Raw genomic sequence first — 14,187 nt, 5'->3', positions numbered from 1 at the left:
CGAATAGAGCAGCAAAGGATCAAAGATATCTTGTCAAAGTATATTTAAGTAAGCCTCAAGAGGGTCCAGTCTTTTTCTCAGATACATTTTTATCTCTTTGCACCTTTTGATCTTTCCAGCCGTCTCTATCTATTTCTTTTCTCCTTCTCCATGAAGAAACCTGGCTGATTAGTCTGTTTAGGCTGCTTTATCAACCCTCTGTAGTTGTATATATTTATCAGATTTTTGAAACTCATCCCATGGTACACAAAATCTTGTCCTTGCAGACCTGTCTCACACCCTCTTGGGCGTGTGGGGCTTTTAAAAACAAAATTAAAAAACAAAAAACAAAACAGAATTATTAAAAAGAAAAATTAAAAAAAAAAAAAAAAAAAAAATTAACTGAAAAAATGTTAGGGTGGGGTCTTTGGCAGGAACCCACTAGAATCACTGACTCTTACTCCACTCTCTCTCTCTTCTAACCGCCTGTGCTTTGTGATTGGTTCCTTTATGGGGCTCTTCAGAGCTGCAAGTACTTGCAGGAGAAAAGATAAACTTATTCCTAAATAAATACCAATAAATTCAACATTGAATAGGAGAGAAGACAAGTTTCTCTTTCACAAAAAGATGGTAAAAGCTTTAACTTTTTACACCCCAAAGAGGGGCTGAGTTTACTTTTGACAATTAAGGGCCTTTTTCAGAGAGATAAGGAGAGTTTTTTTTATTATTTTTTCAAGGCTCTGTTCATACCATTTCAACCATAACATGAGTATAATAATCCACAAGCAAAACCCACTTGTATAATTTGATCCCTGTTTTTTAGATGTATTTGGTTGGTATTATCCTCTTCGTTGATGGGTCAACATCCATTTCCTGTCATCACCTAATACCATGCCACGCCACATTAAAGATTCGTTTCCATTAATAGAAAAATTTGTTGTCCCTCTGCACCTGAGTTGCAGGTTTCATGGCAGAATGATTTCATTTTTGTTTCTTGTTAAGCTCTTCAATTCCTGCATTTGTTGTGGTTTGCTTGTTTATTTGATTAGAAATCTTATGATTAGTCCTCTAACTTGTACCCTTGTTTCTCCTACTAGCTTGTATTAATAATAAAAGGCACAGACAGAGATGGAGAGAATTATTTTATTCCCAGACTGCTTAAATACTTTAGATATCCATGGCTACTACCATTATTGAGGATTTTATATCTATATTTATATATATACACATATATAGAGAGAGACTTTCAGGTAATGGACTCATCATCTCTCTCATTGAGAGGTGGATGCAAATATTTTATATTGTGCTCATCTACTACCTTTGTAGGTAATATGCCTTCTACCAATTATTCCTTTTATGATTCCAATGATTGGCTTTAAAAAAAAAAAAAATGGTTTCTTTTTTAAACAAAGAGGTGTTCATGGATTAGGTAAAATTGATTTTTAAGTCTGCAACTTTTGTTCCCAATAAACTTTACAACATGTTCTTCTTATGGAAGATATTGATGGACACTGACTTAGATTACAGTATCCCATGGATTTTGCATTTCATCAAACAACTGTAGTTTTTTTATGACTTCTTTTTTCTGCTATGTAGATAGGTGATTGGTCTGGATCAAACCCCAAGTATTAATTATGCTTTGGAAGATTTTGATTATACTGGATTAAGTCATTGCTTGTTATCCAAGCAAAGAACAAAAGCTTATAAAACTGTTTGTTTTTTCTAGACCGACTCGCGATTTATTCTAAATTTGTATAATAGTGTTAAATTACCGTTTATTTTAAAAGTTATAACAAATTTAGCTGTAATGCCATGAAGAGAAGCTAGGTTTAAAATTGATCATGGTGTTGACCATTCACCGATGGGGATGATCATGCTCCCCAATGATTAGCAATGGGTCCCAGATGCAAAAAAAAAAAAAAATCCAGTATAGGTTATTGTTTGAAACATGTGACAAGTACCCCTGCTTTTAACTCTACATCCAAATCAATCATACATTTTATTTTCAACAAGTAATGAATCCCACAGTCTATTCCATGCAATTTAGTCATTCCTGAATCATTCACATGTTGGATTAGGTTGCTGAAATGGTCAAGTGGCCAATTGGGAACACCCTAAATGCAGAAGAAACTAAATCGCTCACGCGCTGCTGCAAACAAATTTAGATATCCTAAGTTTTCCTTCCTCCTATTCATTCAATCGAGTCTATTAAACTGACACGTAATTTTCGCAGACATACATAAATTGAATCTGAGGAAATTTCTTTGTTCAGTTTAAAAGTAAAACTTTGTCCAATATAATATTAGTTAGCAGAATTGGCAGGGTGTTTTTCCATATCTAGCGTGCAAGAAAGCAGTTGCTGACCACTTTAATCGTTTCTACAAACTGTTGAAGCACAGAACCCATATTCTTAAATGGACAGATTTTGTGTAGATATCCTTCCCTTGTGGTCAACTGGGGACATCATTTGACCCTGTAAAGTACAAAAGTTAAAAGAAATGTGGTTTCTCTTAATTCTGGCCTCTGAAATGGTCTCTGGGGAACAAGCCCATATAGTTGAGAGTTATTAAATGCTAAAACCAAACCCACTAACTACTAGTTACTTCCGTCTTTATAATTTATTAAACTGACATATATTCTTCTATGCGTCTTATTAAAAATATATGTAAAAATTATATACGCTAAAAGGTCATCAAAATTAAGAACAGCCCATGAATCATGTAAAATCTCAAGGAGCATGTAAAACTAGTTTTGGTAAATAATGCAAGATATATATGATAAACAATTGAAGAGGCGGTGATGGAACACCATACCAAACTCGAGAGAATTAAGTCCTTTAAGGCGCCAGTTTCTTTGTCTATCTGTGGGTGTCAAGTCACATATAAATTAAGAACTCTCACAATACTGCAATGTTTGTCTCTCATTAACAACAATATTATTTTAACTCCATAACTATTAGTGATACCATTTACTAAAGGCGCGCTCGGGCCTACAAGAGCCATTCAGGCTTTGCAAGGCCCAGTCGGGCCCAACAAAGCCTATTTGCCCTCGAGTTGGGCTATGCCAGTCGGCTGAGGAGGGCTAGTGCCGATGGGTTAGCCCCCTTCTTCAAGGGAGTTGCCGACAGACGATGCCCAACCCGATGAACACATTGCAAGGTGCGACCACCGATAATTGTCCATGAAGACAAACAATAAGACCACTATGATGACCGTACTAAGGGAAGTGTTTGTCAGCCACCGCCACCTATGTCTTGAAAAACCTATCTGCTACACCCCCAGGCAGGATAGTTCATACTAATAGAATGTTGGGTACCCAAACGTAAATAGTTCGTACAAAGAATGTCGAGCATCTAGGAGGCCCATTTTGTACTGACAAGATGTCGGACGCCTAGGGGTAAGTAGTTTGTACTGGAAATATGTTCTCCAAACGGATGGTGCCACATGACCCAAGTTATCACCCCAATCTGGTGGTACCATGTGGCCTAGATTACTATATCCCCTTCCCTATAAATTAGAGTCTACTATTGCAAGTAAAAACCCAAGCATTTACCATCTTTATAGCTTTCTATTTTCCTCTAGAATTACTCACTAACTTAAACATCGAAGTATTCCTTGTCAGTACCCATGGCGAGTTACTCATGCCTATTTTCTGTCTTTACATATCTTCTTGGTTGGACTATCGGATTACCGAGTACGGTCAACTTTACAGACAACCATCATCATAAATTTCCACAAATTACCACAAAAGGCACAAAATTGTGTAACATTAATAAAATAAGATTCACTTTCTACCAACAATGTTTTTTTTTTTTAAGTAATAATGTAGATATTTAGTTACTAGACTGCGCAACAAGTCAACTCTCCAGACCCTACAAACAAACCTAAGCATATAAGAAATTTTTTTTTTTTTTTCCTCCATAAGAATATAAGTAAGATTTACAGAAAACAAATAATGCAGGAAAGTTGAGCACCAAGCATTAATCCATAGTACTGATTACAGTTGAATAGAGAGCAAATTGTCAAATTAATCATCAACGTCTGTCCCCTTAATCCCCCTCTCTACTTTTTGGTATGCCCATCTTAATCCCACCAATGCAATAAACTCAAGATTTTCTTTCCCTTTTTTTTCTTTTTCTGTTTTGGGTGGGAGGTAAGTGGAGTTAGCCCCTAGTTTCTTCTCTTTCCAACTTATTTCAATCCCCAACCACAGCTCTTCTGTTCCCCCATAAATACACCTTAAACCGATATGTTTTCTCTACCTTTTCTTACAATAGAACCTTAACATGTCATGTCCCAAAACCGAACAGCTACTTCCCAGATTTCCCGCAATTAGCTTCAAACTCAGGGCACCATGATCAATGACAGATGAGGGGAACAAAAGAGCTTTTAAGTCCATCTTCTCTGCATCTGTCTTAAGTCACATCATGTCTTCATCTTCATCCAACAAATCCACTAGTTATGAGTTTCCAACAGCCAAGGAAGTAATAAAAACCTAGGAGCCTAGGACCATAGGCTGTGTTTGGCAAAGGGCCGGACCGGACTGGACCCAAAAATCAAAAAAAAAAATTTCAAAATTAACTTCAATATTTTTACTTTTTACATCATATCAATCACTTTTTATTACTATTCAAATAAAAAAATCACTGCAAAACAAATTTTTTTACTTTTTTATATAAAACATTCTTACTGTTTTCTCTCATATCAATCAAATCACCGTTCCACTCCTTTTTTCCATTCCATTGCCAAACACAACCATTGGCAAATGATTTGAAAAATGAAGTGGACTGAAACTATAGCAGATTTGATTAATGTAAGAAAAATGTTTTGTATGAAAAAAAAAAAAAAAATGTTTTATAGTGATTTTTTTATTTACATAGTAATAAAAAGTGATTGATATGATGTAAAAAGTAAAAATCTTGGTGTTTATTTTGAAACAAATAGTGTGAGATGCTTTTTTTGGGTCCGATCCACTCTTTTGACAAACAGAGCCTAGAGAGTACTCTTGCCTACTACAGCTATGAAGCAGATTCAAAGAATTGAGCAAAATGGTAAATGCTGTTTAAGGTTTTTGTTGGAATGAAAGGTGATATTGAAGGTTAAGACAATGGCTGTCAGAAGTCGAGCAAAATGAATTCTCCTACTCATCACATCCCACTATTTCAGAAAGCAAGTAAAGCGAAATACTCACAGGATACTCGAATGAGAAGAAATGCTGCTCTATTTAGTTGGTATATGTTGTAATAAAAGTTATGGTACGACCCAAAACAACACTGAGGGGCCCCCTCAGAGGGGGTGAATTGGAGGTGTTTTCCAGCAAACCTACCAAATTAAAAGTTTGCAATCACAGAAACAATCATCACCAAAATTAATTAAAGCAATAAAAATATAAAGCATAACAATTTTGGTGACGAATTAGAAACTCTTTGAGGAATTCCTCAAAGGTAAAACTACTTCATGGTAGCCAAACCCAAAAACCAATTCACTATGGAAGATTAAACATACGATCAGTTTATACTCACAAAAATTCTGCAGTAGAAACTTGACATGTACACAATAAACGACTTGTTTATCTACTACCGCAGTAGCTTCAGAACTCTGACCAATCTTCTATTCAATCTCTACCGCAACTCTAAGAGAGACTGATAATTGAAGGCATAAGTATGTGAAAGCTCTCTTTTAGCTCACAAAGTAATGGCCTTGATCGTGTTAAAGTAATGATTAAATAATTAAATTTATCTTTTCCTATCAAGTTTAAGCTTTTGGGATAACTGATAATTTAACATGGTATCAGACCCAAAGGTCATAAGATCAAACTTTGACTCAATCAAATCACTCCCATTTAAATTAAATATTTCGCGTGTTGGGCTTCACCTATTAAAAGGGAGTTTGAGCCCACTCGTGATGGGAAGTGTTAAAGTAATGATTAAATGATTAAATTTACATTTTCCTATCAGCCTAAGCTTTTGGGATAACTAATAATTTAACAGACCGAGGCCTATGAAATCGTGCACTCTAGTGTTTATGTAGACCCTGGGAAAAGACAATGTTTCAATACAATTAAAAACACTGAAAAAGTAATTTTTGAGTGAGTCAACTCATTCGGATGCTGCTCAGGATTCATGGATTTCTCCTAGTGGCATTCCGACATGATCCGACCGAGTGTATCAATTCTTCAATAAAAGAACAGCAGATGGATAGTAGCCTAAGTGCTAAACTTAGCCTATCAAATTTTGATTTACAGCAAAATGTTTTGAACACCAAATTAACCCCAACATAAAACCTAATAAAAATGAAGTCATTGTCAAGCAACTTTAGGGGGGAAAAAAAAAAAGCATACCAAGTTAGGAGAATCCAAAAATTTCAACTCATTCACTTCATATCTTCTTAGAAATGAATTAATGTAAAGTGTGATCACCCATTATAAACAAGTGGAAAGAGTATGCTGTAATAGTATGTCACCATCATCATCATCACATTTGACACATATCAACACAATATATTTTCACCGATACTAGTTAAGATGAGCCAGGCAAGAATCATAAATAAAAAATCTTTCACTTATTTTCTTGTCTAAACATCAAAATTTGCTGATTTAACAGGCATTTCCACAAACAGGGTTGGATCTCTTGCGGTGGCATTTGAATGCTTGATTCCAACTTCCAGCAAAGACACGAAGCTCATCCTTCAAGTAAAACCCTATCAATTTCATTTTATTACTAAGAAGCAATCAAATTCCCATGTGTCTTCCATCAATGTTACTCACAATTTGATATGTTTTAGGTTTTTTTCCCCCTTAAAACATAACTTATAGCCATGCCTTATACATCTTCTTTAATTACAAGAAGTTACTTTGTGAGCAGCTCAAAGATAAAAAAATCACTAGGCTTTCTATCTCATCTAGCCTAGTGAATAAATTGATGAAAAGTTATAATTAAATCAGCGTTTTCAGTTATATAAAGATTACAAAAAGTCAAGATCAAACACTTTGAGATACCTTTAGTTCCATATTCTTAAATAGCAAGATATGCTTTTGTTCAAAAGGCACCGGTTTACTATCAAGGGTGGTAGTTCAATGGATCAAGGAAATTCTCAAGTGGTCAGGGCATATACTAGGGCGTGGGTTCGAATCTCCGCAATGAAGAATCCCTACATATGCCTGATTAGTATTAGCTGTCTTGGACTCCCATTGATGTTCTGATGGGGCTGAGTTAAGCTATGGCTCAGTCGGACTTGAGCGAGCGCATGCGGTTCCTACCATCTAAGTCCCTCCTGTGTGGCTCACAACGGGTAGGTGCTACTATGATCACGTTTAAGTAGGATAGCTACAATTGGTCTCTCCGACCTACCCTTTTAATTTTTTTTTAAAAAAAAGCCACCGATTTAGACACATTAAATTCACATCATGTTAGTGTTACATCGTTCCACTCAAAAATTGACAAGACCTGCCAATTGGCACTAAAAAGAGCATCCAATCAATCTCTTCCGCACGTGACAAAATCTTGGCCGTCCTGCATCTTCATCGACGATTCAATCCAAGCTTGACACTGGAGATGTTATGCCATTCAAACTTTAATTTATTTGGTTCCAATGCGCCCATTTGAGATTTAATCTCAATAGTTCATTTTCCGGCGCTCACCACTAATTGACAAGTGGAATTGTGTCCCATTCAAATGGACTACCTCCGTTCGAACGGGACATTCTAGTTTCCCAAAACTCTCAGAAGTTTTTAAGCCTATACTTCAACCCAGGCCTATCAATGCTTAACTTGTCATAGCTCACGACGTACTATAAGCCCTCATTTTACCTTCTTCCTTTTAAGTTTTATAATTTCGTAAATCGTTGTTTTATCCGGGATATTACAATAGCTATACGTGAATATTGCGAATAATGCATTTGTCGAAGGTGGCGCTACATCTTTCTTAAATTAGAAGTAAAAAAAGAAAAAAAGATAAAAGAAAAGAAAGATAAAAGATGAGTGAGGCTGTGAGGGGAGGCTTCCATTCCTGAGGGGCGGCCGGCCACCATTCATCTATTTAGAATCGCCACTCCTTTTTTTTTTTAAATAAAGTTTTACATTATATTTTGTAGTTTTTATTTATTTAAGTTAGATTTGTATTTTAATATAAATTTGTCACAAAAAACGTATAATTGGCAAATGACTTGTCACATATGAGCCATATGTCATCGATTTAGTTGGTTGACATGACACTTCGTTAATTAATTGTATGGCAATTTTTCTTTTTTAATATGTTCACGCAAGAGAAGGAAAAAAGGAGATTCGAGCTAGTAATATTCGCTTCATGAAACGTGGTTTACAGCCGATATTTGAACTACCCCTTAGGGACAATTGTATGGCAAATTGACCGACTAACATATTCAAAATTGAGATAAAATTTAAGAACCTAATCATTGAAATTGAAAACTCGATTACTAAATAAAATCACAAGAAAACCTAAGAATCAATTTTGATTTTCATTTTATTTTTGGTGCATGACATGACATACGCATGGCATACAAGTATGACATGGTGTCGTGTTTAAGAGTAGTTCTATTCATTACTCTCATTATCTCCCTCCTATCTCTCTAGAGTGAATATGACTTAATTGGTTTTCCAAAAAAAAATCAATTTTCCTACACAAATGCTATAAAAACTACGGCACATAACTCTGAGAAAATGAGAAAAAGATAATGAGATAATATATAGCATTACTCCGTGTTTTCATTTAAAAGTCGGAGTAATAGAAGGATCCATTTGAAACCCGGGTAAAATCTAATAACCTAATTCTCAAAATTTAAAACAAAAATATTAAATTGAAATGTGGTAAAATTTACCAAATAATTTTGATTTTTTTTTTTCTTTCTAAAATTTAACAAACATAAGATATTTAAAGTAAGTTGTACTGATCGTGTACCATTTCTTTCATATTCTAAGTTTTAACAGTGTCGACGAAACTCTCTCTCTCTCTCTCTCAGTTGCTTCCTGTGGTCATCTATGTCTAAACCCTGGCAAATCGTCGTCCTTACAGTGCTCTTCGCAGCGCTGAGCTTCACAGACTCTTCCGCCGCCGCTTCGCCAAGCGAACATCGCTACAATGTGGGAGATCGCGTCCCCCTATTCGTCAACAAAGTTGGTCCCCTCAACAATCCCAGGTACCCAATTCCTCCAATCCCTACACCTCGAATTCACATCTCAGCTCTCTTCCCAATGCACTTTTAAATCTTCCTTTCCAATACTAATGTTCTTGTTCACTGTTATTCTCCCGCAGTGAGACCTACTACTTCTATGACTTGCCGTTCTGCCGCCCAGGTAAGCCTCTTTAGCTTCACGCTATACTAGAGTTTGTTCATACATTGATTACTAGAATAATTTTGAGTTTCCAATTTGTGGGTCATATCTCAAATTTGCTCATGTTGAAATGTTTTCATGTACTAGCATACACTTGGTATATGGTAATATCCAATGGGTGTTTGTATTTTTTCAAGCTTTGATATGTCCGATGGCGACTCATAATGTGCTCTAAATTAGACAGTTTGACTTGAATTCACGCGTACAAGTAGGACTCTGTGTATTGTCATTTTAATGGTGTTGAAATTTCATTTATTGCTTTCTTTAAGCAGTAGTGATTGAGTTTCTACTTTGTGGCTTGCAGATCCAGTAATCTGGAAGAAGGAATCCTTTGGTGAAGTTCTCAATGGTGATCGTTTGACCAATGCTCTTTATGAGTTGAAATTTCGGGAGGAGAAAAGTAGGGAGACCCTTTGCCAGAAGAAGCTTAAAGTTGATGAAGTTTCAAAGTTCAGGACTGCTGTCCATGATGATTTTTACTTCCAGATGTATTATGATGATCTCCCATTATGGGGGTTCATTGGAAAACTTGAAGAGAGTGAGATTTTTGGTGAGAAGGGCCCCAAGTATTATCTCTTTAAACATGTTCAGTTTGATGTTCTTTACAATGGGGACCGAGTTGTAGAAATACAGGCTTTTAGTGATCCAAACCACGCGGTGGATATAACAGAAGATGTTGAAATCGATGTTACTTTCACTTATTCAGTTATCTGGAATGAGAGCTCAACTAAGTTTGAGAACAGGATGGACAAATATACGAGGGCTTCATTAGTGCCGATCCACCGAAAAATCCATTGGTTCTCGTTCATTAATTCTATTGTAATTATTGTACTCTTGATGGGATTGCTTGCCTTGCTTTTTATGCGGCGTCTCAAGAATGATATGAAGAAGTAACTACACTGCTAATTATTCTCTGTTCTGCATAGAGCCATTAGCTGGTTATTTTACTATGTTGGCCTAATATTTTTCATGTATTGCAGGTGTGCTAATGGGGATGAAGAAGAAGATAAGGAGGTTGGTTGGAAATACATTCATGGAGATGTATTCAGATGTCCTCCTAACTTGTCTTTTTTTTGTGCTGTCTTGGGCACTGGTACCCAGCTGCTAACCCAGTAAGATACTTTAGAACCTTTTTTTTTATCCATTGTATTCATGTTTGAAAGCTATAGTTTCAATGACCATTCTCTAAGTAGCATCATCGTGGCTGTTATCTGTGAAGGACACCTTATCAGATGTTACTTAAACTACGTTTTGTTAACATATTCCATAGTAGCCTCAATCTCATGCCTTGGAGTGTTACCAAAAGCATTGCCTCATTGCCTGTCTAGCTAATATTTTTCTTTTCCCAACAGTTACCTCCAGATGTCAGTATGACATTGGATGTTCTATAGTCTGTAATTTTGCAGATCTTGTTAGGTAGATTTCTTGCATCTGCATACAGCTGGTGCTTCTATGGATGGATGTCATCTTCTTCAAGCTATTGTACATTTGAAACCAGCATCGTGAACTGACTTTGTTAATGCATATTAATTGAACTATACCCTCTCTCTCTCTCTCTCTCTACATGCATATAAAAATACATATGTGTGTGTGTGTGTGTGTGTGTGTATTTATACATGTAACCAAAAAAGAAATGCAAAAATTATTGCAACATTGTCTGTGGCTTCTAAAGTAGTATGATATTGGATGATGTTGCATGCTAAGTAGGCCATTAGTTAGCAAATTGTGCTGGGCTGAGAAAGTTGGTTCTTCAGCACTTAATATACAGATAACAATTTCTGAGGCAGTTTATGTGAATCAGACTAACAATTTTCAATATCTTGACTTATGACTATAAAACCTTCAATATTTTTCCATTCAGGGTTTTCATCTTATTTTTACTGGCATCTTTTGGTGCCCTCTATCCTTACAATCGTGGAGCACTGCTCACGTCTCTTGTCTTGATATATTCAATTACTTCTGCGGTTGCGGGGTACACTGCTGCTTCTTTCCACAATCAGTTTGCCGAGGCCGGATGGGTAAGTGATTTATGTTTCTTTATTTTTTTTGTCTGCCGTATCTTTTTCAACTTGTTACCCCTGTGACACAAACAATGTTGAATTCCAGGAATGGAGTGTTCGTCTTGCTGGGATTCTGTACCTGGGCCCATTATTTGTGACAGTGTCTTTTCTTAACACAGTTGCCATTTCTTATGGGGCCACTGCTGCACTTCCATTTGGCACCATTATTGTGGTACTTCTTGTATGTTCGCTTGTTGGTATTCCATTGCTTGCCTTGGGTGGGGTCATTGGATACCGTTTTAGGTCTGAATTTCAAGCACCTTGTGCTACAAAGCGATATCCCAGAGAGATCCCACCATTATCCTGGTATCGGAAAACACCTTGTCAAATGTTTGTTGCAGGTATTTTATCTTTTAGTGCAATTGTTCTTGAGTTGCACCACTTATATGCAAGCGTATGGGGCTACAAAATCTTCACTCTTCCTGGGATCTTATTTATCACCTTCGTCATCCTCATTGTACTAACATCAATGATGAGTGTTGGTTTGACATATATTCAGCTTTCTGTGGAAGACTATGAGTGGTGGTGGAGGTATGTTCTCTTGCTCATGCAATACAAGACCCAGAGGCACATCTATCTGTGTAGATCTGCATATAAGCATAATTGTTCATCTTAGATTCTCGTCTTATTTTTGTGCGTTATTGTGTTTGGGTTGATCTTGAATCTTAGTCGACAACAAGGATATGTGAAAATAACAATAATAGATCGATGGAGATGATAACATGGGGTATGAATTGGTTTCTTAATTTAAGAAAATAAATTTGAGCTAATTTTTTCAGGGACAAAGATGGCATCTTCTATTCATGAAACTCAAAATAATAACTAGGCCGTTTCACAGAATTGATACCCGTATTTCGGATACGTTTTGAACTTCAACAATTGGTCGATGTTTGAAAACTAGATGCGGGAACATGATAACAAAAAAAATTTCATGGACTATATCATATGGGTTGCTTGCTTTCAAATGTTTTATTTGAAGCTGAAGGATCTGTTTTACTATAGACTATATCATGTAGATGCTTAGAAGTAGCGGATGGTCATGTTTTTATTTGTATCTTTCTGGATTTTGGTGGGGTTTTAAATTACAACTGAAATGACGTTTTTATTGCTTCATGCTGCCTATTACTCATCGGCAGTCCAATATTTTGAAGATGTTTGTGAAACTTTAGACCCATCCTTCTATTTCCCTTGCAACAAAGTGTAAAGACCATACACAATGTTAAGTAGCTCGAATTAGGTTCTATGCTTGATCTATATTATATATGTTGTTATTGCATCCTCATCAAATGAAAGACTTAAATCTTTTTCTTTATTTTGCATTACTTTGTCGTATATTCATAGTGTATTTTGTCTGGCTGATGCAGATCGGTGTTGTGTGGGGGCTCGACAGCCATTTTCATGTTTGGCTATTGTATCTACTTCTATGCCAGGTCAAATATGAACAGTTTCATGCAGCTATCCTTCTTTATTGGCTATAATGCTTGCATGTGCTATGCATTCTTCCTGATTCTTGGTACAATCAGTTTTTGTGCTTCCTTAATGTTTGTTCGCCATATATACCATGCTGTTAAAAGCGAATGAATATGCTCGTACATTCAAGTGATACCATTAATATAATGCTCACTCATCCAATTCGGGATTTTCCTTGGGAGGTATCGGGAAGGAATTGGAATGTAATAATATTTACTCATACAGACACACATACATGCTTGTGCACACACACACAGCACAAAAGTACTCGATTAAGATTGTAAGCCCTGTGAAATTCCTTCTAATTGGAGAAGATCATAGCATGGAAAAAAATTGTGACAACCATTACATACCTAGGGAAATTAAGGTTATTACCAGTTGATAAGTGTGCAGCATCAGCATGTATTTGGTATATGACAATTGCGTGGATGCACAAAATCGCGCATGTTTGGCCATGGGAATGCATTTTTTAGAATTTTTTTTTATAAGAATAGATTGTCTGAACCCAAAGGGGTTAGTTAGCTCAAGTGGTAAAGGTTTTGGTTTTGGTAGTAACCCTATTAGGTCTAAGGTTCAAATCCCCTTGAGTTTAAACAATTCTTTGGAGCCATACTCGTCAGTAAAGTTGGAGTCTTACTCGATCCGTGAAGAGAGTGCTTTGTACCTTTATTTTGACCAAAAGGATGTGTGAATGAAATAATGGATTGCTTTCAAGAAAAAGAAAGTGCAGTTTTGGAATGTCTGGAACATTCTCTTTGGTTAAAACATACTGTGGTAAATGGCATCGTGATATGATTCATATGAAGGGATCATTTGAGTTTGCAATTTAAAAACGTACGATTTGAAAAAACGATTTTTTAAAACACAGTTTAGTGTTTGGTAAAATCGCATTTTGGCTTTTAAAAAATTAAAATCGTGGGTTCTTTAAAACTAGCATTTTTTTGCCAACGATGTGAAAATGCAGTTATAAAATAGGAAGGAGCTCTATTTTGGAATGTCTAGAACATTATCTAAGTGGGCAGCTGTACAATCAGGATTTGGCATGCTCTTAAAAAATTGAAGGGTGGTGATTTAATTATAGTAATTGAAGAGTTCGGATCTATCATAATAAATACCAATAAATAAATGAAGTGATGGATGAAAGAGAAAATTGGCATTTATTATGACAGATCTGTGCCATTTAATTACTTTAGTTAAATCCTCACCTTTCAATTTTTTAACATATATATATATTCGCACAAGAGAGGGGAGGAGGATTCGAATTAGTGACTTCCGTTTTTATTAGGCGTGGTCCTAACCAATCCAACTACTTCTTGAAAACTTTGTATGC

General features: G+C 36.0%; 1 protein-coding gene across 1 annotated transcript; it reads left to right on the top strand.

The window, feature by feature from the left end:
• Positions 1-8,918: 8,918 nt before the first annotated feature.
• On the top strand, positions 8,919-13,081 carry LOC132164771 (transmembrane 9 superfamily member 5). Its single transcript, XM_059575326.2, has 7 exons — positions 8,919-9,131; positions 9,248-9,288; positions 9,632-10,217; positions 10,308-10,439; positions 11,189-11,345; positions 11,434-11,918; positions 12,752-13,081. The coding sequence occupies exons 1-7, from the start codon at positions 8,974-8,976 to the stop codon at positions 12,966-12,968; spliced, it is 1,776 nt and encodes a 591-aa protein (XP_059431309.1). The 5' UTR covers positions 8,919-8,973; the 3' UTR covers positions 12,969-13,081.
• Positions 13,082-14,187: the final 1,106 nt, after the last annotated feature.

This window comes from Corylus avellana, chromosome 8, assembly GCF_965113065.1.
Source record: "Corylus avellana chromosome 8, dhCorAvel1.hap1.2, whole genome shotgun sequence".
NCBI classification, from domain to species: Eukaryota; Viridiplantae; Streptophyta; class Magnoliopsida; order Fagales; family Betulaceae; genus Corylus; species Corylus avellana.
This window is presented reverse-complemented; position numbering and strand designations above follow the sequence as displayed.

What these genes read in the sequence shown, in the direction of transcription:
- LOC132164771 (XM_059575326.2), top strand. Translation starts at nt 8,974, where the DNA reads ATGTCTAAACCCTGGCAAATCGTCGTCCTTACAGTGCTCTTCGCAGCG. An exon ending in GGTCCCCTCAACAATCCCAG is followed by an intron (nt 9,132 to 9,247) that starts GTACCCAATTCC and finishes ATTCTCCCGCAG; the next exon opens with TGAGACCTACTACTTCTATG. An exon ending in GGTACCCAGCTGCTAACCCA is followed by an intron (nt 10,440 to 11,188) that starts GTAAGATACTTT and finishes TTTTCCATTCAG; the next exon opens with GGTTTTCATCTTATTTTTAC.